Below are 23,841 nucleotides of genomic sequence, written 5' to 3' on the forward strand. Positions count from 1 at the left end.
TCCATCCATCTGTCCATGTATCCATCCACCCACCATCCATCCATCCAGCCGTCCATCCGATAAGCACCACTGGGTGTGTATTGTGTAGTATGGTGGTTGCGAGTGCAGCCTCGGCCTTTCCAGCCCTGAAGTCCATGGTTGCGCCTACCGCCTATGGGTCCTTGGGAAGCTTCTCAACCTCAGTTTCCTCACTGTGAAAAGGAATAAAGGCACTTACTTCACAGGCTTGCTGTGAAGGTGCAGGTGCAGGCAGGTAACATGTAACAAACTTACTAAAGAATAAAGCACGCAGGTGCTTTCTCTCATCCTGGGCCACCTGCGCAGAGTGCTGTGATGAGGACCCCGACGCAGCTCAGCCAGGAGACGCTGGACGAGGAATTACGATGAAAGAAGAGTGTTTCTGCTGAGGAGGAGCTGGGAGCCGTGAAAATGTAGCCAGGAAGACTCACCAGGTTTGGGGCTCGGGGGAGGAAGCCCAAGCGGATGGACGTTGGCTGTCGGTGGGAAGGGTGCCCTGAGAGCAGGAGAGCCTGGTGGAGGGAGCTGGGTGAGTCGGGAGGTGCCCAGACATGCTCCGGTTGTCTGGTTGATGGGACAGCCTGGATGTGTTGTATTTATAGAATCGTTCATGGAAACAGGTTCCTTTGCCACTTAGCTGCCGCTGGCCAAAGCACCGTGATAAATGTTCTAAAAAACAAATCTCCAGAAAGTTTTCTCCTTCTCTAGTTTTTATTCTCCCTTCCCTTTCCACTTGTGATTTTTCTGAGCCTGACCGCATTTGGGGAGGGTTGTAAAAGGATTTAAAACTTAAGACAATAAACAAATCACCTGCTTTTGTTAAATTGCTTTACTGGCTATGTTATTTGCTTTCAGGATTTTGGCTATGACCGCAAAAACACTCAACAGATTTAGAAGATTTTCTCATTTTAACTGGAAGTCTCTATCTCCTGGGGGCGGGGGGGAAGGCAAGACCGATTTACCTGGGAGCCTGGTTTGAGTTGAGTTCCAGGGTCAGGAAGTACTTCCGATTTGGGGCTGGGATCCGGGGTGCACAGTTTGGGGGTGGCATTAGGCTACAGGGGGAGGCCAGTCTGGTAAACCCCGCCAGCAGAGACTGGGTTTGGACCCGAGGGCAATGGGAAGCCGGCTCTGAGTCGTAAACTGAGGAGTGACAGATCAGACCTGGGGTTTTATAAGTTCTTCTGACAGTGCTTCGGAGAGGTTTGGAAGAGGCCAGCTGGGAGGTGGGACTGGGGTAGGGATGGAGGGAGGGAAGAGGATGGCTCTAAGAGCTGTCTGAGAGGTGAGGGAGGGGTCTACGTAATGGGCTCTGTTTCCGGCCCAGGCAGCCTGGTGGATGCAGATACCCTTTTTCATCCGGAGCTGATTTTGTTACCTTTTGTAGTCAAGGCCTCATGCTCCAGGGCACCTGGCCTAAGATGACTAGGGCTGCAGGGCACAGAGCTCCACATCCGGCCAGGCGGGGCCAAACTGGGACTTTGCTTCCCCCCGCCCCCCCCCCCCCCCCCCACATCCTTCTTGGGAGGGGCACTCCAGCCGGCTTGTCAATCGTGGCTCCTGTATCTATGACAACCACACAACTCATTTTCCCGGGTCATTTCCATTTAAAATGCGCTGTCCTTTTGTTTGCACGGGTTCCTGTGTCATATCTGGTGTTCCCATTTTTAGTTGGGAAATAAGAGACTGCATGTCATTCTACCCACGGGCCTGAATGGGGCTGCGGAGAACATCCACGACCCTAAGACCTATGTGGGTAGCAGAAGTAGGGCAGTGGGGTGAGAATGCGCAGGCTTTGGGGTCAGAACGCCGGCTCCGGGTTCTCCTTGTGTCCCTGAGCCCTCCTCTCCAGGCCTCCCCTTCCCCACTTGTAACTGGAGGTGGTAATACCTGTCTGGGCCATCACCCTGCAGACAGCAGAGCAGCCCGCACGCAGTGACTGTTCGCATCTCCGCGCTGGGGGCTCAGGAGGGAGCAGGTGCGCCCCGCGGGCTCTCCGCACGGAGGGATCGGGAAGACCCGGATAACCCGGCCGCCGGCCTTGCGGGAGAGCTGGTGGGCGCAGTGCGGGGGACGCAGCTCCCAGAGCCCGGGTTCTGAACCTTCTGGAGCTCAGGTTCTTCGTTTCAAACTTGGAAGGTAAGGGCCCCTGTACGGGGGTGTCCCGAGATTAATGGAAACGCCACGCGGAGACACCGCCGGGGCCGGTCGGACGCTCTGGACGCCGTAGCCGCCGCTCCCCAGCGTGCGCGACGACGGAGGGACGCGACCGCACAGGTGCCCCAGCCCAGGAGAAACGTTAGGGCCCCGCCGCCCCGCGAATCTCGGGGGCGGGGTGCTCTCTCCTCCCTGGGCGCTGCTGCAGGGCGAGCTCAGGATGTGGACAATCGAGGGGCACATGAGCATTTCCTCTATGTATCTTCTTCCTACTTCAGTTTTCAGAAAGTGCAGGAGAAGGGCTGGAACCGGCCACCTTTGGGGTTAACGCCTGTAAGCAGGAGGCACGGGCAGCACACTGTCCCTTTAAGGCGTTGAGCCATGCCGAGGCGTTCTGCTCCTCTCCGCTCGCCGTAGCTGCCCTCCGAGAGGCCGGCTTTGTGCGTTTGCCCCGCCCCAGCAGTCCCCGCCCCGCGCGCGCGCGCACGCGCACTGTTGCTCCCCACACCGCCTAGTTGAGCTCCCGCCCAGGCGGCGGCCGACGCGAAGCCTTGAGCGCCCGCCCCCGTCCCCCAGCCGCCCGGCAGGTAAGTGGCGACCGCCCGGCCGGCAGGCACGCCCCGGGGGTGCGGGACCGGGACAGACGCTAGCTCCCCCCGCGCCGCCCGCCGCCGCACGTGTTCCGGCGGGCCCGGCCCGGCGCCGGTTCAGCCCCGCCGGGCCTCCCGGCGCAGAAGCCCCGCGCCCTCTGCCTCGCCTCCGGGTGCCCGCTCTGCGCCCCTCCTCCCCGCCGAGCGACCGGGCCCCGGCGGCCCCCTCCCCTGACCCGAACCAGCCCCAAACGGACCCGCACGGACCGCCGAGCCCCGGGGACCCCCGGCTTCTCCCGCCCCCAGCGGTCAGGTGACAAGCCCCCGGACCCGGGACTGCGACTTCCTCCTGCAGCCGGCGTGCGTCCCCCGTTTGCCTCCAGAGAAAGCCCTCTGGGCCACCGAGCCATCCAGTGCCTGGATGTGGCGCGCTGTCCGCTCTTCTCTGCTGCAAAGGCGCCCTCACCCTAACCAGCTGCTCACCCCCAGCCGGGGGCAGCCAGGCCCCATCTCCCCCCGCGCGAGCCCGGGGCCCCAGGGGTGCGGGGCTGCCGGCATGAAGGGAGAGACCACCACGCTCTTGCTGTGGAGTCTCAGACCCCTTCTAGTCTGGCCTGCGAGAGCCATTTTGGGGGATGTGGAAGATGCTCCCTGGTAGTCCTCTCACCCCGTTTCTACCCGCCCAGGTCCGCTGTCGACATTGCCTCTGAGGTTGGCCCGGCCCCGTAGGAGGCGGAGAGGTAAGCCAGAACGCCCGCGTGTCTGAGAATCCAGGTGGGGTGCGGAGAGCCGGGTTCCCTCGCTCTCAGTGGGCCTCGTTACCGCCAGTCTTCCCACACCCAGCGGCCCAGTCTCTGGGGTGGAGCCTAGTAATTTGCATTTTACTCCGAAGCTCTCCGAAGAAGTTCGGACGCTCAGCCTTGGGTGGTGTGGCTCACCTAGGTCCCAAGAGGGAGCAGGTAGCAAGTGATCTGGAGGCCGGCTGCAAACGTTGAGTCGAGAAGTTGTGTTTCTAAAAGTTTGCTGAATTTTTTGTGTTGGTTTTTTGTGTGTTAATGTTCTGCTGGCAGGGGTTGAGCTGGGAGGGGCTGGGCACCTTTTCTGTAAGACCACCTGTTGTATGTATTCCCAGCTCCTCACCTGAGGGCAGCAAGTTTGCGGGAGTCACACCACACCTCCTGGCGGGTCTTGATTTTTACTGTAGAAGGAGCTGCTGAGGCCTCTGGGCTGCCCTTTCCACCCCACGTGGAGCCTCTTCAGTTCCCACTGGTGTTTAGGTTGGACGCGCCCCGGGCTTCCCTCCTCTCAGCCCTAGTTGTGGTCTGCCTTTCTCAGATGCTAGGTTCTGTGAAACAGACCATCCAGCTCTCGTCCTTGGCTCCTTTCCCCCCACTTGTCCGGCCCACCCAGGGGAAGGCAGCACCTGGGTTAATTGGCGCGGCCTGCTTGCGCTGAAGCTAGTCGCCAGGTAGGCGGCGTTTCCGGAGCGCCAGCTTCGTGCCAGCACTTTGCACCCCCCCCCCCACCCCGCAGCTTCATTGACCTGCCCCTCCCCTACCCCACCCTACTGCTTGGGCTTCGAGTGCTGCCGGATCCGTTCCTGGGCCGGGATCCTTGCTGCAGGTAACAGCTGTGGCCTCACGGGGTGCTCTGCACAGCTGTGTTGCATTGTGATTTCGCTCCCCTCCTCTTGGATGAAGACTTGGGGACGTGTTCTTTTTGATGGCTTCTGTCCCGCCTTGGTGCGACAAGGAGCCCGTGCAAGCTTCCAGTTTTAAGCGCCGAGCTAGAATTTACAAGGTGTGCACGCGTTGGATTAATGGTGGTGTCAGCTTCCGGGAGTCGGCTGGCCAGTGATGCTTGCAGGATGTCTTGGTGGCTCTCCTCTGGAAAGGCGCCTTCCCTCGTTTCAGAGTCACTTGGTGTGCTTCTGTGCCACGTGTCCAAGTCGCGGAGTCTACTCCTGTGATAGAGGAAACCAGTCTCTTGCCATGCAGCATTTGAGGGGTTCCCGTCTTCATGCCGAAACCTAATTGAGCTGCAGTCTCTTTCCCTCCTCTGCAGTGAGTTTGCTTGCAGAGTGTCCTTGCGTACTTCAGGTTGCTTTTAGGAAGCCTAGCGCTGGCGACTCCAGCAGGCGGGGCTGGCTCCAGTCTGTGCTTTTCCGGCTGTGTCTTGTCGTTGCTTCACCAGGGATGGAGAACCTCTCGGCTGTTAGCGTTTTGGAAGCAGCCTTGTGTCTGCCGCCTACACGTGGTGACCTTGGAGTCCCCGGGAGGTGTGGACCACTGGGGCCTGCTCTTGTGTTTTCAAACATGGCTGTTAGCACTTTTGCATCACTTGGGATGCATTTAAGGATTTGGATGAGTTCCCAAACTTCTGCACCCCGTAGCTCAGTCTCCTGTAATTTGGCGTGTTTGCTTCCTGACAAGAAGTCTTTGGTTGATTTTTTTTTTTTTTTAAATGTATCAAGGACTCTTTGAAGAGAATTACGTTTTGTCTGCCTGGACTGTGCTGCATTTCAGACATGCGGTAACAAGATAGGAAGCACCCCTGAAGGTGGGTCTTGGACTCTGATCACAGAAGGGATGAGAGCAGCAGAGTACCTGCAAAGGACTAGCGAGGAGTTACGTGCAGAGGACCCTTAGTTTGGAACGGCACCTGCTGCAGGGCTCAGTGAGGTGGTCAGATTTTTAAAATTCTTTTTCCTGGAAATTAATTTTTGAAGTGTGGTTTGTCTGTTGGCCTCGGTCCCCCACTGCAGGTTTGGATTAGCAGACAGCCCTTGCCACTGTGCGTCCTCCACTCGGAGCTGTGAACTCTCTACCCGCGTCGCCCTGCCTGGTGGGCTGCAGAGCCATGGCAACCGAGGAGAAGAAGCCCGAGGCTGAGGCCGCCCGAGCACAGCCCACCCCGTCGTCGTCGGCCACGCAGAGCAAGGCACGTCCCTGTGGGCTCCTGGGCACGAAGGCTGGGAGACCCTCGGGAATAGTTCACGCCCGGAACTGTTTCCCCTCCCCTCCCCACCCCCCACTTAAATATTGCCAGTTTTTACTCCAAACTACATTCCCAGCCAGTCCAGTGCTGATGTGGGCCGTGTCGGGGATTCCCAACCTGTCACCTGGGGAGGGGGCTTCACCAGCAGTACGCATCCTTGGTCTTGATCGTAAGAGTCTGTGTGGGACCTGGGAAATGCCTCTTGTTCAGCACCTCGCCCCTGGCCCGCACAGTTCCCTGCGGAGGGCGGGTGTGCAAACCCCTCCTGTAGACCGCAGGCGGGCCTCTCACCAAGGGCGCAGGCCTTCAGGTGTGCGTCGGGGAGCCTGACCTCGGGTGGGTGGGCTGCCGAAGCAGGGCTGGGGCTGCCAGAGGTTCCAGCTGCACTGGCGCGACTGCCTGGAGGGCGGCCTGGGTGACGGGGGCTTCAGGAGAGGCAGGGCTTGTGAGGGGACGCGCGGAGCCCGGGGTTATGCGGGTGCACCCCGGTGGACGAGGGCTCTGGGAAGCGCCGTCACAGGGTAGGTGTGAGCGTGAAATTCGGCCTGGGCGCCAGCTCCACACTGGCGATCAGTGGGTTTGGACAGTGGTGGTTACTTTTCGCTGACTAGTGCTCTCTCCTGAACAGCCCACACCTGTCAAACCAAACTACGCTCTGAAGTTCACCCTGGCCGGCCACACGAAAGCTGTGTCCTCCGTGAAGTTCAGCCCGAATGGGGAGTGGCTGGCGAGTTCGTGTAGGTGCCCCTGGGGCTTCCCTGCGTGTCCCCTCGATGTGCCCGTGCCGGTTGTGATTCTGAAGGGACGGGCCTGGGCCAGGGGGGAGGCCTGGGGGTGGGTGCCGAGGACCGCGGCTCCCTAGGGGAGGCTGTGTTGTGGGCAGCCCAGATTTTGGCCCCTGGATGACTGGAGACCTCAGTTGCTTTTCATTCCTTTTTTTCAGCTGCAGATAAACTCATTAAGATTTGGGGAGCATACGATGGGAAATTTGAGAAAACCATCTCTGGTCACAAGCTGGTAGGTCTCAACCTGGGCCGAAGTTGCTGCTGGACGTGGGTTGGGGCCCATCTCCGGGCTTGTCAGGTTAAGATTGAACCTCCCTGCCCCCAATTTTTGGGATAGTTACTTGTCTCTTGGGGTTTTTTTAATTAGTTAATTGATTTTTGGCTGCTTTGGGTCTTCGTTGCTGTGCACGGGCTTTCTCTAGTTGCGGCGAGCAGGGGCTACTCTTTGTTGTGGTGCGCGGGCTCATTGCAGTGGCTTGTCTTGTTGGGGAGCACGGGCTCTAGGCACACGGGCTTCAGTAGTTGTGGCGCACAGGCTCTAGAGCGCAGGCTCAGTAGTTGTGGCTCACGGGCTCAGCTGCTCCGCGGCATGTGGGATCTTCCCCGGACCAGGGCTCGAACCCGTGTCGCCTGCATTGGCAGGTGGATTCTCAGCCAGTGCACCACCAGGGAAGTCCGCCTCTTGTTTTTCAAGCAAATAGTTTTGACCAGATGAGTTTCTGCCCAGCTGTGAGGCCTGGCAGAGCCACGGAGACCAGGCTTCTGGGCCCGGCCTGCGGGTTCAGGCTGTTTGGTCAGCACGAACCAGAGGGCGTGGCCTGCTCAGTTATGTCCAGTTGGACGTTGAGGATTTGACTTTTGCTGGCTAATCCCGTTTTGCCGAGGTAGTGACTGTGACCGTGTGTTTCCTCCCCCAGGGAATATCTGACGTGGCGTGGTCCTCAGATTCTAACCTCCTTGTTTCTGCCTCAGATGACAAAACCCTGAAGATATGGGACGTGAGCTCGGTGAGCTGCATGGGCCCCTCCTTGGGAAGCGCGTGCGTTTGGGGAAGGGGCTCGGGGTGGGACTGCGTTTGGGGAGCAGCCGTGCTTGTCGTCAGAGGGGCTTTACAGCTGTGGCGGGTCAGCTGCGGGTGGGTTTAGCTGACGGCTGACGTTTGAAGAAACGACCACTGGGAATGACTTAGGATCACAACACTTCCTCTCAGGGAAAGTGTCTGAAAACCTTGAAGGGACACAGCAATTACGTCTTTTGCTGTAACTTCAACCCCCAGTCCAACCTCATCGTCTCGGGCTCTGTGAGTTTGGGGCCTCCCCAGGGGCGGGGGTGAACCGGGGGCCGTCCTGGGCTGCTCTGGGGGCTCGGGGGCCAGCGAGTCTGTCCCGTCCGAGCCCCCGGAGAACCACTGCCACCTGCCCCTCTGTCTCCAGTTTGACGAAAGCGTGAGGATATGGGACGTGAAGACGGGGAAGTGCCTCAAGACCCTGCCCGCGCACTCAGACCCCGTCTCAGCCGTGAGTGCCCCCCGCCCAGCCAGGTCGCGGCGCTCGCCCGACAGCAGGGCCACGAGTGGAGACTGGGCTCAGGGTTCCGTGCCCGCGGGAGGCGGGGCGGGGAGGCGGCCCTGCCCGGAGGCTTGCAGAGCAGGCGGGAGCGCGTGGGCAGCGTGGGTGTTGCGTGGAGCCACCTTTGGGTGGGTGGGCAGAGGGCCCTGGGGGCCGGGTGGCCCAGTCGTGGGTGAGGCGGTGGGAAGGTGGGGCCCCGCGAGCGTGCTGCACGCGCGGTCCAGGGCTGCTGCCAGCGCACAGGATGAACAGGCAGGGGTTAAACTACATGCGTGTCATAAACGGCTCCATTTACAAACGGCCAAAGTATTTCTTTGCCAGCGAAGGGCCTGAAGTGGTTTCTTAGCCAGGTTTGCCTTTTGGAAAGTGGAAGGGGTCACGTATAGATAGTTTGTTCTCTGTTAACGAGGACATGGTCCTCCTCAGGTTCTAGGCTTGTGGAGGTGAGTGACTTTAAGTGGCTTCAGCCTTGGAAGCCCTTTGTCCAGCGGGGCCGTGGGCAGAGCCCTGACCCCCTGGGGGACGCGTAACGTGTGCTGGTCGAGGCTGCCTGGCGCGGTGCTGGCCCTGTGTCACGGCCGGTGCCTGCGGCTGCAGGGAAGGCGCCCCTGCCGTCTGGGCCCCGGGCCCTCCTGGGTCTGTGCCGTCGCTCCTCTGTCCTCTGTGCTGGGGGCCCCGTCTGAGCCGAGCTGGCTTCCAGACAGGCCGCAAATGGGCATGTGTGAAGTAACCAGGAGATAGTCGGAGTGAAGACCATGAGTTGAAAGAGTTCTGTCTGTGTTGCAGTGGTCAGGGATGGGGCTCTGATCGCAAACGATGGTAGGATTTTTAAAGTCTTTGCTTCTTAAAAAAGTAATGTGTGCTTATTTTTAAAAAAGGCAAGAGGCAACGTAGCGCGTAGCAAATCAGAGTCTTCTGAGCTCCCATCCTCAGAGGCAACTGCGCGCAGCTGGCAGCTACCGTCTGGGGGTTTCGGTTTTTTAAGTGCGTGTTTTCCAGCCCACCCCCCCTTGTCGGATGGCGGTGGTGCTACGGGACAGCGGCATCCTGCTCCAGCTTGCGCACCGCAGAAAGGTCTCGGACACCTTCCGGCTCTGTGCCTGCAGGTGCTCGATGCTCTCGTCGTCCCCCCGGGGACGCTGGCTTGTGACTTGCACTTTATGGAGAGAAGTGCAGCGCACGTCTGTTGAACAGCCTTGCACGCTTGTGCCACAGCGTCTGCGGGCAGGTGTCGGGGGAGCACCGGGTCTGCGAGCGGTCAGCCTTTGCAAGGCCAGTCGGGGATCAGAGCCCTCAGGGTGCGTGGGCTTCCTGCGGTCTTCCGCCCCCTTGAGTCCAGCTGCTGTCCCCCTGCCTGGACTCCCCCATGTCAGTGCTTTCCTGAGGTCCCTGCTGTCCCCTTCGTCCATCCCGCCCCCTCTCCGCAGCTGCTGGCCTGTGCGTCTGCCTCACTTGCCCACTCTCTCCCTCCACGGCGCGCCTGCAGGTGTCACCTCCAGGGAGCTCAGCGGCTGTCCGTCTGAGTCGGGACTTGGCGTCCCCACTGGGGTCTGTCTGGCCCCCCCCCTTCCTTCTGGGTAGCACTGACTTTCTGGCCGTCTTGCCCCTCACACCCGCGCGCTGGTCTGCCGGCGGTGCTGTCTGGACGTGGCTGGAACAGAGCGGAGCGCGGCCCTGGTGGGGCAGGCTTTGGGGCCCCGTGTCAGCTCGTCATCACCCAGCGGAGGGGCTTTGATCAGATCGTAGTTTGCAGGTTCAGAGGGACGAGTGTGATGAGATCCGCTGCTGTGAGTTGTAGGGAAAGCGGCTTCGGGAGGCTGACGAGCACGTGGCTCAGGAGTGGGGGGAGGGGGCGCCGTCAGCACCGCCGGGGGAGCAGGATGAGGACGGTGACGGCGGCCCTTCACGGGCCACGCCATCCACGCGGAGGCCGCCAGCCACACACGGTAGCACCGCAGGCTGAGACATGCAGGAGTGGGCAATACGTAGGCTTCCAGCTTCTGAAGATCCCGTGCAACGGAAAGAACGTAAAGTGTCTTGTTTATAACTTTTAGCGTCGGTTACGTGTTGAAGTAGTATTTCAGGTATATTGGGTCAAGTAAAAACCTGTCAGGTTTGTTTCACCTGTTAACTCCCCTGCTGCAGTGGCTAAGAAGTTTAAGTGGCACACGTGGCTCCATCACGGGCCCCTCGATGGTCTGGATGGTGGTTCTCCAAGCATGGTCCCCGGACCACCTCTGCTGGGAGTGTGCAAGATGTGCAGATTGTCGGGCCCGGCGCTGGGCTTTGACAAGCCCTCCAGGTGCTTCTGCTACACGTGGGTTTGTCCCCTGGGGACGCCTGGCACTGTCTGGAGATGTTGAGGTTTTCAACAACCAGATGCTACTGGCATCTCGTGAGTCAAGGGCGGGGGAGCTGCTACACGGGACAGCGCATAGCAAAGGAGTGTGTGAACCGTGTGTCAGTGGTGTGAGGACCAGACGCTGGTCTGAACCGTGGCGGCAGGCGGGCAGCCCCAGCCCTGTCACCGAGAAGTTGACCCGGGGCGCGACCCCCCATGGGACAGGCATCACACGTAGCAGGAAAGAGGGCGTTCCAGCGGGGAGTGTGTGTTGTAAAAAGGCTTTTCCTGCCCAGGACTCAAATGAAAACGATGGGAATTGATGAAGAACTCTACTTCTGACGTTGTGATTCCTTCTGTATACACTGAGGTTCAGTTGGAAAAAAGAAAGAGGACAAAGGCAAAGGCAAACCACTTCTGAGGAGGGGACTGCTCACGTTGCCATTTCTTTATCAGACGGTGTATGTCGCCTGTCTCTGTAGTGGGCAGTTAGGCATTCAGATACAATGACTGGTGTGGGAGTGTCACAGGTCGGCTTCTGGGCCCGGCACCCGATCTCGACATTGCACCTCTTCCCGGGCACAGAGTTTGGAGCAGCCTGGATCTTGTTCCTGCCCCGTCTGCAAAGCTCGAGTGTCGCAGGGGTTGGTGTCCGGGCCCTCGGAGCAGGAACCGGGCCGTCTTGTGATTCTGGGGGTGCTCAGCGTTACGCGGCTGGGAAAGCTCCGGAGTGTCTGAATAAGCGGGCATCCTTCTCCTGACTTCCCTGCCTTGTTCGATGGAAGTCGGGGAAGCCCTGGTCCCACTGCCACCACGGCCATGCGGGTCCACAGACACGCTCTGGGCAGTGGGGCCTCCACGGAGCCAGCAGGTCTGGGTTGGTCGAGTTTGTGATTCGAATACTCAAGACGTGTTTGGGGGTTGGTGTTCTTTCTGTGGCTCAGTCTTCCGTCGTGAAACAAACTGACGGCTGCTTGAGACACCAGGTAAAATGACCGTTTTATCCACGCTGCCTGTGGTCTGCGTTAGCATCCTGGGGAAATCAGAACTTAAAGCTCGCTCAGAATGCAGCAGGGTGCGTGTCCCTTTGTCGGGGGCCGGTGAACGGAAGGCCGTCCAGGTGAGGCGCAGTCTGTGTTGATGCTCTGACAGTAAGTTTCTTTTCCCCCCTCCCGCTCCTTCATCCTCAGGTTCATTTTAATCGTGATGGATCCTTGATAGTTTCAAGTAGCTACGATGGTCTCTGGTAAGTGAAAGAGCTTTACTTCGTTGAGTCAGCAAGCGTTTAACGGCCTCCCCTTGCACCGTTGTGCCTCCGGGCGTCCAGCGGAAGCCTCTGCCTCGAGGGGCTTGGGCAGGCGGGGTGGCGGTGAGCGTGGCCGGGAGAGGGGGCTCCTGTCAGCAGCGAGGCCCCAGCCGGAGACGCGGGGAGGCGCTGCTGTCCTGGACGTGGCTCCCCGTGGACCCTGAAGGGGGCGCGTCCCAAGCTCGTGGCGCTGGTGGGGAGGTGGAAGGAAGGTGTGCTGACGTGAACGTCCGAGAGTGTCCATCGGGGCCGTCAGGGTCCTGAACAGGTGGATGAAAACAGGTCCCGTCACGGAGGGTGAGGAGGCAGGGTGGCGGGGGCGGGACATCCAGTCTCAGCGGATCGCGCTCGTGGCCTTGGCGCTGGTAGTGTAAGTGCCCTGTGGATGCTTTAAGAGACGCGAGGGAAGACGCGGAGATAAGCGTTTGAAATTTAACGCGGCCCACGTGGGTATAAAGCGTCAGGAGGTATCTGGGCTTGGAGGGTTGCGCGTCACAGCTCACCTGGTTACCGGGGAGGGGGTGGGGCGGCAGCAGCCACCAGCCGGACCGATGGCCCGAGAAGGACTTCCCAGCTACGCGGGAGAAAGACAGGGTGGCTAGAAATTTGTCTACGTTTAGTGAAAATAAAGTAGAGAAACTCGAGTAACATAAGTGATAACGTGTAAGAGTACCGTGGAAGAAACGGAGCTCAGGGTGCTTGCTGGGCGCTTACCGTGGGGGTCGGGCTGAGCACCCCCAGGAAAGGCTGTCAGGTTTGGGTTAAAAGCCCTTCTGACTCTTGTTGTTTTCAAGAAACACACCTAAGACAAAGTGATGAGTCAAGGCTCGGAAAAGAAGGGTGGGCACGTGGGGTCGGGCAGGTGGGAAGCAGAGACCGAGTGTCAGCCGGGGAGACGCTGACGGAAATGCAGCAGGTGGGGCTGACGGGAAGGCTGAGAAAGCTCCGGCACCAGGCCCCACGGCCGCCCGAGGCTGTCTTGGGGAAGCTAGGGGTACAGGGAGCCGAAGCGTTTGTGAGGGAGTCCAGCCTGCTGCTTCGACTCCGACAGCAGGGGGCTTGGGGTTAGCGGGGCCGAGCGATGCCACAGGCTGTGTATCTGCTACAGAAGTGCTGGTTTTCTTAAGCGTGTGGCACGTTCTCAGAATTGCTTGTGGACTGCCTCTAAAAGCTTTCTAAAGAAGTTAGGGGAAGGCAAAGCAGGCCAGAAAAGTAAGGGGAGGAAGGTTGTAAAGTTAGAAAGCGGAGAAAGGGGAAAGTGACAGGGAAATTTAAATAAGCTGCATCCTTCACAAGGCCCACAAAGGGGTCAGCCTTCACAAGCCTAAGTAAGGAGAAAGAGCAGAAACGTGCAAGACTAAACTAGAGAGGGGACGGGAATTCCCGGCGGTCCAGCGGTGAGGACTCCGCGCTTCCGCTGCCGTGGCCCGGGCTCAGTCCCTGGTTGGGAAGCTGATATCCAAGGTGCGACCCATGGCCAGAAAATAAAAAATAAAAAGGGGGTGGAAAAGAGCAGTTTCGGGGGGATGAGGGACGAGCAGGAGGATGCCTGGCCCACCTCTGAGCAGGCTGTGTAGACGGGGATTAATTCCGACTCCCTAAATTGAGCAAGGGGGTCACCATGGCGGAGATTGGAAAAAGCGGTTAAAGGGCAGAAAACTATATGGGCCCTATGATTCTACACTGGAATTGGGTTAAGTGACAGAAACTGCTAAGGCTGCTGGAACTGGACCGCAGGACAAGTTGGGGAGCCCCCGGTTCATTTCTGGGTCCAGCATGACCTAACTCCCCAGCTTGACTGCTAGGCCAAAAAAGACAACCACGGAGGACACTTCACTAGTGAATCTTGAGGTCACAATCCCAGGAAAGTGTTACAAACTGAGTCCACAGTGTGTGGAAGAGTAGTATTTCCTGACCAAGTGGGTTTGTGAGTCATGAGACGATTGTAGTAATGTGCCAACCAATAGGAAATTGAAAATCTAATAATTATACCAAGAAATTGGAGGCAGAGATCCGTATAATTTTCTTACCTGATAAAATCCAGCAGCCATTCCTAATGAAAACTCCAGCAACATAGGCCAGTGTCACAGACTGTTTAACAGAAACTTAATAATCACGTTTATAGCAAGTGGTTAACGTGCCACATCCATTTCTGCTAGAATCGGGCAAAAGTCATGCCCATCTCCTTCAGCATTTGGTGCTATTTGGAATTTCTAGCTAACGTGGTAAGAAGATAAAGTCATTGTGTGAAAACTGGATAGAGACTTATCTCTCTGTAGGTGGAACATTTATATGGTTTTTTTTTTTTTTTGCGGTACGCGGGCCTCTCACTGTTGTGGCCTCTCCCGTTGCGGAGCACAGGCTCCGGACACGCAGGCCCAGCGGCCATGGCTCACGGGCCCAGCCGCTCCGCGGCATGTGGGATCTTCCCGGACCGGGGCACGAACCCGTGTCCCCTGCATCGGCAGGCGGACTCTCAACCACTGCCCCACCAGGGAAGCCCTGTATGTTTTTTAAAACTTAAAAATCACGTATTTGTACTTTACAAATAGGGACTCATTTAAGCCTCATAACCGTCCTGTGACTCGGGTACTGGACGGTCGCCATCCCCGCTCCTCAGTTGGGAAGCTGAGGCAGGGATAAGCCCCTGCCCGCCATCCCCGAGCTGGTCAGCGAGAGCGCCAGGGTCCGGAGCACAGCTCGGGCTCTGGAACCCAGGCTCTGAGCCACCGAGCCTGCCGGTCACAGAACGTGGACGGGCACTTGGTGAGGTCACTGTTTGCAGATTGACAGTGTTTCTCTATCCTGGGAGCTACCAGTTAGTGGATGAGAGCAAGTTCCCCCGTAAGAGTCACAGAAGCATCGGGGTGCTTAGAATGCGATTAACAAGAGAGCGAGGCCTGTATGCAGGAAATGGTAAAATGTAACCAGAGGGACACAAAGCAAAGAGGGAGGGACGGGGACCAGGCACGTCCTCATCCTGGCGGTGGGGAACGCCCGTCTCCTGGGCTGTAAGCGGTTCGATTTAGAACCTCTCCAACTAGATAAAGTGAATTTAAAATTCTTAGAGAAGCGTAAACTGAGTTCTCTGCCAGTAGAATTAAAACAAACAGCGAGTGGGGGAGTGATGTTTCTGGGTGTTAAAACCCGAGACACAGTTACTGCGGCCCCCAGGGCGGGATTGGCTCCGAAGGGCTGCAGGTGGGACAGTGAACGCTTGGGCGATAACCCCTGCGTTCCCGTTACCTGTAAAACCCGCGTGCCCTCGACCCAACGCCCGCCCCCATCTCTGGGCATCTGTGCTCCAGAAGCGTCCGCACAAATACACCGCCATGGTTCCCAAAACAGGGTGTTGTGTTGGCAGAAATCACAGAAACACTGAGGTTGCAGCGACGGGATACCTGGCGCGTCCCGTTGGGGAATAGCGGCCCTTTGAGTGGGTTCTCTTGCTCCTGGACTAGGGGACGTCCAGAAAAGTGCCTACGATATCCTGTTTTTATAAAAAGCACTCTGCCCCAGGGACCGTGTGCTTGGCGTGTTTTCGCGTGGAGAGCCCTGCAGGGACGCAGGTCGGGCTGTTGGCCTCGCGGCCGTGGGTGTGCGGAGAGGGCCGGTCATCCCCCCCCCCCCCCCCCCCCCCCCCCCCCCCCCCCCCGGCTGTCCCAGCTGTCGATGAGCGCGCTGCTCCGTGGTGAAGGCAGCAAGAGCACACGCGTGCGGTCTGCACGTGCCGCGCCCGTTCTGGTCCCCAGGGCTCAAGGGAGTGGTTGTGAACGGTGACTGGAAAAGCGAGATAGGACTGGCTGTGGCTTGGTCCTGAAACATCCGCGTTGAGAGCCCTGGAAAGTAGGAAGCCGCTTCTAGTCACCTGCTGTGCTCGTTGCTTTGCAGTCGGATCTGGGACACCGCCTCGGGCCAGTGCCTGAAGACACTGATCGGTGAGTACCGCCGGCTCCCCTTGCAGGGGGGCCGCGTCCCAGGGGACAGTCTGCCGGGTTGGCTGTGGCGGCTTCTCCCACGCTTCCTGCCCTCCGTGTGTGGTTCTCTGGAAGCCTCCCTCTCTCCCCGCTGGACCTACTCCCTCTGGGAGGGCTCCCCCTCTCCTGAGCGGTTCCGGCTCCCATCCGCTCCTTCCTGATTGGCTCTCCCTTCTGGCCTCGCGTGGCGCTGCCTGGCGGTGTCCTCTGAAGGACCCGCACGACCCTCGGACTCTGCCCGTGCTCAGCAGACCCTTGTCTTCCTCCCCGGCCTTGCGGACCCTCCGCTTGGGTCATTCCTTCAGCACATGGGGTTGAGCCCCTGCCCTCAGTGAGCCCTGTCTGCTGGGGGTGCGGAAATGGGGGGGAGGAAGTGGGCAAGGGGCCCCGAGGTCTCTGCACATGGGGCTGGGCTGTGCCTTGGGGAGGAGGGGAGGGCGGCACGGAGTGGAAGGACAGCGTGGTCTGGGCGGCAGCTGGTGCTGCTGGGCGTGGGGGGTGTGTGGCCAGAGGGTGGCCTCGGGCCTGGGAAGGCAACGCGAGAGATGGAGCCCTGGAGGGGTCCGGTCACGGACTCGGCGGGCAGGTCTTTGCAGTGTCGCGTTGAGCAGGCAGGGCCGCCAGGGCGGGGCGCCAACCTGAGCCTCCTGCGCCCGGCTGTCCTGGGAACAAGCGTGGCTGTGAGAGTGCGCTGGGACCACCGTGACAGGACACCGCGGGCTGCGCGGCTTCAGTAGCAGAGACCCGTCCCCACTCCCTGGCGGCCAGATGTCCAGGGTCAGGGCTGGGCCGGGCCGCTTCTCCCGAGGCCGCTCCTTGGCCTTCTCAGCGTGCGCTCGCGTGGTCGTCCGCTGCGTGGGCTCCTGCTGTCCCCACCTCCTGCTCTGACAGGGACGCCGGTCAGACTGGCTTGGGCGCCCCCCCGCCCCCGCCTTATTTTAACTTAGCCCGCCTCCAGGATGCTGTCTCCCAGGTGCCGGGCTAGGGCTTCAGCAGGAGAACCGGGGAGGGACACAGCGGCCTCTGTGGTTTTCTTGCTCTGCGAGGGGGGCCACCCTTCTGACGCGCGACCTTCCCCCGACCGCGGCATCTCTCTGTGTCTGTCGCGCTGTCTTCCCCCCCGAGGCCTGGGTGGCCACCTCTGCCCGGCGGGAAGTGTCCTCGTGCCCAGACGGCCGAGCGTGGGCAGTCCCTGCAGCCGCCCCGCAGCTGGGTGGGAAGCCGAGGCCAGAGAGGTTGACGGCCGGCAGCAGCGAGCGGTCTGGGGCCGGACTGGGAGGGGCGGTGGGGAGCCGAGTCCCGTCCCGTTTCTAACCTCGGGTCTAGGGCGTTAGAACCTCGGGCGTTGATGGGCAGCCCCGCGGTGCTTCGCCGTCGGAGCCTGGTTAGACCTCTGGGCACTGCCTCCTGTCGTCTGAGCTGGGGCGGGGGGGGGGGGCCTTCCATGTGGCCCGGCGACCGGGTGGCCCTCGCCTGCTTCTTGTGGCATTTTCGGTGTCAGGGACCAGCTGGAGGGAGCAGAGGCCCCCGGTGCGCGGGGGGCAGGCCTGGGCCTCCCGAGGTGGTGATGCGCGTGCTGCTCCGCGCCTGGTGCTCGGGACACGTGGCCGCACGCCCAGGGCTCTCCTCGCTCAGGCAGGGACACCCTCCTCTCGAGGAGGCGTGGGACCGTCACAGAGCCCCAGCGCCTCCTGGGCGTGGCTCCCGTGCCAGCGGCTGAGAGGGTGGCAGGGCCTCTGACCCGCCTTCCCAGGGCCACCCTGGGGCGTGCGCTCTGACCCCAAGTGTCGGGAGCAAGGGTGCGCTGTGACGTCGCCAGGGTTGTTTCCGGGGAGAAATTACACGCCTTCCGCTATAACCGTGCAACCGGAGAGCGCCTGCCTGAGCCACTGTGTTCTCAGGGGGAGAGTTTCTCGGTTTAGCTGGGTGTTTGCAAACTCCCTCCTGTGAGGCAGGTGATCCCGAGGCCGACTGGCCGCAGGGCCTTCGCTCCCGAAGCCCTAGTGTCATGGGGTCACTGGGAGAACCGGCTCTCACGCTGGCACGAGCAGTGGGTGAGGGAGGTGGCCGGCCCTGGGGGACGCCCGCGAGGGGCGGTGTCGGCGCAGGTGGCGGTGAGGGAGCCCCCCTTCCCGGAGAGCCAGTGCCCCGCTGGCAGCCGTCTCTGTGCTCCATGCAGACGATGACAACCCTCCCGTGTCGTTTGTGAAGTTTTCTCCGAATGGCAAGTACATCCTGGCCGCGACCTTGGACAAGTAAGTGCTTCCATCCCCGGCGTGGCGTGCGGCCAGGCCCGTCGCCCCCCAGGGCCGGATTCCCAGCGTGAAAGACGATTCATCCCGCTGGGGCTGGGCTCCGGACGTGGGTGCCACGCTGGGAGGGCCTGTCTGTGTGGGGGCTGCATCTCAGGTTGTTGGCTCCGTGGTCACCGTGGCCCATCCTGTCTGAGGTGGTGGCGGGCACGGTGGCCTCGAGGTGCGGGGCCCCGTTCTGCCCGGGCACCCTGCTTCTCCCCCGACACGCTTCTGGGCAGATGTCACTGGCCACCGGCCGCCCTCCCGGGAGGTGGTTGGCGCTCGGCCTCCTGTGCACCGTGGGCTGCCCTCAAGTGGGCTTGCCGGGTCGGCCCCCATGGGAGGAGGAAGGACTGCCCTGGACGGGGCTTCTCCTGTCCCTTTCTGGCAGCAGCGAGGACCCCTTACTGGCTTAGGGACACTGAGTAGCTTCCTTTAGAAAAGTGTCCTTGACCCACAAATGCTGGAGGCCCCACACTCTGCTCGGGTGTCCTCACGGTCCCTGGACGCCGTGCGCGCGGGGCACCTGCACCCGGAGGGGGTGGGGCGGCCGTGGCAGAGCGCACTGACCCGCCCCCTCTGCCTTGCAGCACGCTGAAGCTCTGGGACTACAGCAAAGGCAAGGTGAGCGGCGGGCGGGGCTCGCAGAGGGCTCGTGTGGGGTCCTGGGCTGTGGCCGGAGGGGCCCAGGAAGCGGCTCTGCACGTTGCTTTGGTGCACGTTGCCTGACGACTCGGGTTAAAGCTGGACCTGGGCGGGTTGTGCGGGGGTGGGGGGCCCCGGTGCTCTTCAGAGCCGTCCAGTCGCTGTAAGATGCCTGGACGGGGGCAGCACCTGGGCTGCAGGGCGGTCGTGACTGAGCTGACGTCCCCTGGCCGTTTCAGTGCCTGAAGACGTACACGGGCCACAAGAATGAGAAGTACTGCATATTTGCTAATTTCTCCGTCACTGGAGGGAAGGTAAGTCGTCTCCCAGCTCAGGAGCTGCTCCCAGCCCCTTCCTGAGATGGGCCTTGTACTCTCACCCACAAAACAAACAGGAATTTCCTGTTTTTTAACCAAAATGAAGTCACGCCACACAAAGTGCTGATGACTCTCACTTGTTTTGGGGTGTCCTGTCCTGGCTGCTTGGGGCCCGCAGGCTCCGTGGTCATGCTGAGGCCTCCTGGGAGCCGGTCCCCGGTGGGTTCTGCCCTTGCGGGCGGCCCTCGCCCAACCCCCAGGCTCAGACTGAGGAGCTGATGGTGACGAGCAGCCCAGCCGCGACTGACGGCAAATGTCAAACGTGGCGACGGAGTTGAGGAAACAGCTTCTGTCCCAGAGGCGCCTCGAGACGCGTGGCGGGCCATGCGTCAGCCTCTGCACGGGAGGAGGGCAGGGGCTTGGGGCCCACACGGGGGCGGGTGTGCCGTGGGGTGCAGGGTACTGTCCGTCCACATGTGCGCCCTGACCCTGCTCCCTCCCCCTTCGTCTGTGACCAGTGGATTGTGTCGGGCTCGGAGGACAACCTGGTCTACATCTGGAACCTGCAGACCAAGGAGATTGTACAGAAGCTTCAGGGCCACACAGGTGAGCTCGGCACCTGTGCCGCCGCCCTCCTGCGCCTGGTGCCCCGGGAAACCTGACCCAGCGCACGTGGGCACCTTGGGCTGCCTCCGCTGCCTCCTCTCCTCGCCCGCGGGTGACTGGGGGACGCTGCCCGTTTTGGGGCTGCTTGCGGCAGGGGGGGTGGTCTGGTCCTGGCTCCCGCAGCCTGAGGCCACAGCCTTTAACCTCTTCTTCCTGTCGGCCGACAGGAAGCCCATGCGGGCGCTGTGGCCTGTCCTGCGTGGAGGTGGCGCGGGGAGCGGGGATGCCTGCCGTCACCCGGTTGCCCTCCGGGCCGCTGCTCTTCCCCCGTGCTCAGTGGAGAGTGGTGTTGAGCCCGTTGAGAATCAGATCAGAGTGACACCCTCCTCCCTAAGAAGGCAGCTCCACCTGGGAGCAGGGCCTGACCCCGGAGGCCGGCACCGGCCTTCGGCCTCCATCGTTGGCCTGTTGCTTCTCCTCTGCTGTGCAGACAGGACGCTCAGAGGCTCGTTTGAAGCCACTCAGGCCACAGGGAAAATTCTGGGGTTCATTTTATTTAAAAGCTACAAGCGCATTAACCTGACCAACCCCAAGTGGCAGCTCGCGGGATCTGCTGTCCCCGCCCTGGTGGACTCACAGAGTTGGCCCCTCGGGGCGTCCTGGGGCCCAGCGCTGGTGGAGGGGGGCAGCCCCGGGCTCTGGTCCAGGTGCAGAGGGCGCAGTGTTGACACCGTGAGACCAACAGCGGCCCCCCAGCTGTGCCCCCGGCCCGTGCGGCGCCCCAGCCTCCGGGCTGGGTTCTGGGCTGGGAGCCCCTGCCGTCTTCCCGCTCGGGCCCTGGGCTCTGTTTGCCGAGTGCACCGCGGGCAGGGCCCTGTGGGGAGGGGCCCGGTCTAAGGAAGGAACCGTTATGGGCTGTCGATTCCAGACGTTGTCATCTCGACGGCCTGTCACCCGACCGAGAACATCATCGCTTCGGCCGCCCTGGAGAACGACAAGACGATCAAGCTCTGGAAGAGTGACTGCTAGGCCCGCCGCGCGGGGGCTGTCGGGAAGCCCACCCGGACTGGCGGGGGTGCGGCTCCCGGAGGGGCTCCTGGGGGCCGGAGGGGCTGGGCCTGAGCCGCCTCTGAAGACGACTTGCCTGGGGCGTGTCTCCCACTGGAGGGTTCTAGAAGTTGCTGGTGAAGTTTCTCGCCAATTCCTCTCACCGTTGGGGAAGAGTTCCTAGTCTGTGTTGTGTTCAAAGAGAGTCAACAGAAATTTTTAATTTTTTATTACAAAAAGGTGAAGTTCAATTTACCACGAGTTGTGTGTTTTTCCAGTAACTGTTCTGTACCGTTTATGCGATGTTATTACCCAGTGCCAGCGCTGTGACCACGGCTGTGTTGCTGCCACGGCTTCTGGCCGCCAGCCTGGCCCGCCCGAACTCGGGGGTTGCCCCTGTCAGTGCTCAGCAGATGCCCTGGAGACACTGTCCCGCCTGTAGCAGTAGCCACGTGTCTCGAGTCTTTCTGGGAAGCGCAGAGCGGCGTGCACTGACGTCCGGGTAAAAGCCTTCTGTGTTTTGGGGTGGTTGCCCCTGTGCTGTTGGCGTGGCGACCACACTCAGGGCTTCCGTTTGTCCCACGGGTGGTCACACTACAGGCAGCTCCTCGGGCTGTAATGAAGGTGGGGTCGTGTGCGCGTGTGGCAGCCGAGTTCTCAGCAAAGCTTTCCTCCATGCGGCTCTTTTAGGAAAAGTCTCAGTTGGCAGGAGGTTGAAAGGATTTTTCTCACGAGACAGGTCCCCCGAGTGATGTGCCCACTCCTTCCTTGTCCACGCGGGGTCCGGGGCCGCAGAGGGCGAGTCAGCTGTCCCTGCGGGTTAACGGCACGTAGATGTGGGGCCGCGGGAAGGAGGCGGGGGGCCTAGGTGGGATGGTGCCAGGGACCCTGCGATGTCGTCCTGTGGAACGTGGCGGACGCTGGCGCGGGCGGGGGTGTGGGCGCCCCGGATCTGAGGCGCACAGGCTGTTGCCCGCCCCCGCCGCCAACCGCGGGACCCACGGGCTTGGGAGCCGGCCCCTCGCAGGGAGCTGGGTGTCATCCGCCCTCCTCGCGCACCCAGCGGCTCTGCTTGCTGGGTCAGGGGCCTCTTTCCTGCCGGCGGGAGTGGGGTGTGGGGCGCACCGGACTGCAGGGCAGTGTTGTCGCAGAGCCGCTGCCGTCCACAGGGACCCCTCCCTGCAGCCAGGCCACCCTGGGGTTCCGATCCCGCCTGTGGCCCCGAGACCTTTGCTGGGGAGGCGCGTCCCCTGCCTGATGCCGGGCGGCGGGGCCAGTCCTTGGGCTCCGGGGGTCTCTGCAGATGGGGAAGCGGCAGCCTACCCCGCAGCGGCCGCTGTGGCCCAGAGAGGACAGTCGCACCGGCGTCTGGAAACGAGCCTCCCGCCGTTCTCCCCCCCCACAACGTGGGAAGAAGCCGTGCGGACGCTGGCTGTCGTAGGAGCGAGTTGCTCCGGCGAAAGGACCCCCGTGTCGGCAGCGTCCGCACGGGGACGCTGAGGCCCCGCGTCGGTGGCGGAGGCCTGGCCTCAGGATTTCCGAGACCTTGAGGTTCTTTGGGTTTTGTTGGTTCCGGTGTCGGACTCGCCCCGGGGGGAGGGGCATGCGTGCAGAGTGCCGTGTCCTTGAATATAGTTTATTTTTTCTACATTTGAATTCTCTGTTGTAGATTTATGTAAAAATACATTCTCTTTTTGAAAATAAAGAATTTCCTGTCTTGTAACTGTGTCCCAGCGAGAACTCTTTACCTTTCTTTCCGTGTAGCGGCCTGTGGAGTGGGAGGCGGGCCCCGAGGCGGTGCTTCCTGCTGCGCAGGCTCTGCAGTGCCACGTGCGCTAGCGGAAGGTTCTTGGTCTTTAAAAAATGCCATTTTCTTACTATGATGATTATATATTTGTGCTAATTATCAACAGAAAAAAAAAACAAAGATAATAAATCACCCAGATGCCTCTTCCCACTAACATTTTGGGGAATATCTTCTATTATATTAAAAACAAAAACTTTATTGTGGAACATTTCGAACGTACATAAAAGTGGAGAAAATCCCTGTGTTCTATCATCCAGTTTCAAAAACTTTTAACCTCTTGTTTCAGGCATCCCTCCCTGGTTATTTGAGTATAAATCCCAAATGTTTTGTAATTTAAGCAGTGAATTCATGGTATCTCTAAAAGCATTACCCCAGTGCCGTTTTCACACCTAAAATATGAATTCTTTAACCTAGTGTCCAGGTTTCCCTAGTCGTCTTAATATCTTAAAGTGTATGTGCCTACGTATGTACACACAGGTACATATACACATACGTACGTATACACCCGCGCACACGCATACAAGCTTGGTGTGAACCGGGGGCCCCAGCAAAGCCCCCGCCTGTGTTTCCTTCTTGAACCTCCGGGTTCCCCCGTTTCTCCCTCGGCATCTCTGGAGAATGGGTCACTCGTCCCCTAGGTGTCCAGGTCCGGGTTTGCTGCCGGCACCTCCGAGGGGCTGCCGACCACCTTCCCGTCTCCCCGTTTCCTGAGAGCCGGAGTGGACCGACCACCACCCCTCTGTGTTTAAATCGTCGGTCACGTTGCTTGTATTTACTTTGACCATCATTTAACTGGGTCCTTAAATGAGCCCTGCATTTGAAACTCACGGCAGTTTGTGCTCTGGACATAAAGGGGGACCTGGTTCAGGGCATCTTCCGCCTCGCCTTCCCTGACCGCTCCCGCCTGCTCTGCTCACCCCACAGAGGTCGTCTGCTTTGGATCTGTCCGCTAAGGCTCTGGAATGGTCCAGGATGTGAGCTCCTGGGGCTGGGGTCCTCTCCCACCTGGATCAGTGTCCCACGGAGGACGGCTGCTCAATTCCTACTTGTGCCCCGAATGTCTGTGATGCTGAAGAGATGCACATGGAAACTTCGAAGCCACCAAGGCCTCAGACCTCAGCCACCTGCGGGACCTGGTCTGACCACCAGGTCACCTGCCTAACCTCCCCCGCCCCGTTCCTGCTTCCACGCTGAAACACACTGACAGGAAGTGGAGGCCACCTGGGTGTCCTGATGTCCGCTCCCCGGCCCTGCCCCCCACCTTGTGGCTGGGGATGAGGTGAAGGCACACCTGCCCCAGGTGCAATGATACCCATACAAGAAAGCTGTGATCCACTTTGTATTATGAAAAATGCCAAGCATCTCATTAAAGACCTAAATGTAAGG

General features: G+C 60.3%; 1 protein-coding gene and 1 long non-coding RNA gene across 4 annotated transcripts in view; one reads left to right on the forward strand and one right to left on the reverse strand.

Annotated features, from left to right (window-relative positions):
- Window positions 1–2,289, reverse strand: part of LOC113619531 (uncharacterized) — a 3,077-nt gene extending 788 nt beyond the window's left edge. Inside the window, exons 1-2 of the long non-coding RNA XR_003432415.1 lie at window positions 274–2,289; window positions 1–191 (exon numbers count right to left, since the gene is read on the reverse strand). The exon at window positions 1–191 is cut by the window's left edge and continues 788 nt beyond it. This is a non-coding gene — a long non-coding RNA (uncharacterized LOC113619531). The remainder of the gene's footprint in view (window positions 192–273) is intronic.
- A 240-nt stretch (window positions 2,290–2,529) lies between these two features.
- Window positions 2,530–22,376, forward strand: WDR5 (WD repeat domain 5). 3 transcript variants are annotated; one of them, XM_027104369.1, is made up of 15 exons: window positions 2,530–2,762; window positions 3,452–3,505; window positions 5,530–5,705; window positions 6,391–6,499; window positions 6,706–6,779; window positions 7,465–7,554; window positions 7,758–7,847; window positions 7,981–8,064; window positions 11,647–11,702; window positions 15,654–15,700; window positions 17,919–17,994; window positions 18,624–18,657; window positions 18,918–18,992; window positions 19,514–19,601; window positions 20,530–22,376. In XM_027104369.1, exons 3-15 carry the CDS (start codon window positions 5,625–5,627, stop codon window positions 20,628–20,630), a joined length of 1,005 nt encoding a protein of 334 aa, XP_026960170.1. In that variant the 5' UTR covers window positions 2,530–2,762; window positions 3,452–3,505; window positions 5,530–5,624; the 3' UTR covers window positions 20,631–22,376. The 3 variants fall into 3 exon arrangements, with proteins under 3 accessions (XP_026960170.1, XP_026960171.1, XP_026960172.1); XM_027104370.1 differs by lacking the exon at window positions 2,530–2,762 and adding an exon at window positions 2,900–3,078; XM_027104371.1 differs by lacking the exons at window positions 2,530–2,762; window positions 3,452–3,505 and adding an exon at window positions 5,239–5,324.
- Window positions 22,377–23,841: the final 1,465 nt, after the last annotated feature.

Source organism: Aethalodelphis obliquidens, unplaced genomic scaffold (genome assembly GCF_003676395.1).
Source record: "Aethalodelphis obliquidens isolate GAN/ISIS:26980383/991018 unplaced genomic scaffold, ASM367639v1 scaffold7, whole genome shotgun sequence".
Lineage (NCBI taxonomy): Eukaryota > Metazoa > Chordata > Mammalia > Artiodactyla > Delphinidae > Aethalodelphis > Aethalodelphis obliquidens.

What these genes read in the sequence shown, in the direction of transcription:
- WDR5 (XM_027104369.1), top strand. Translation starts at nt 5,625, where the DNA reads ATGGCAACCGAGGAGAAGAAGCCCGAGGCTGAGGCCGCCCGAGCACAG. An exon ending in GTGCCTGAAGACACTGATCG is followed by an intron (nt 15,701 to 17,918) that starts GTGAGTACCGCC and finishes TGCTCCATGCAG; the next exon opens with ACGATGACAACCCTCCCGTG. An exon ending in CTGGCCGCGACCTTGGACAA is followed by an intron (nt 17,995 to 18,623) that starts GTAAGTGCTTCC and finishes TCTGCCTTGCAG; the next exon opens with CACGCTGAAGCTCTGGGACT.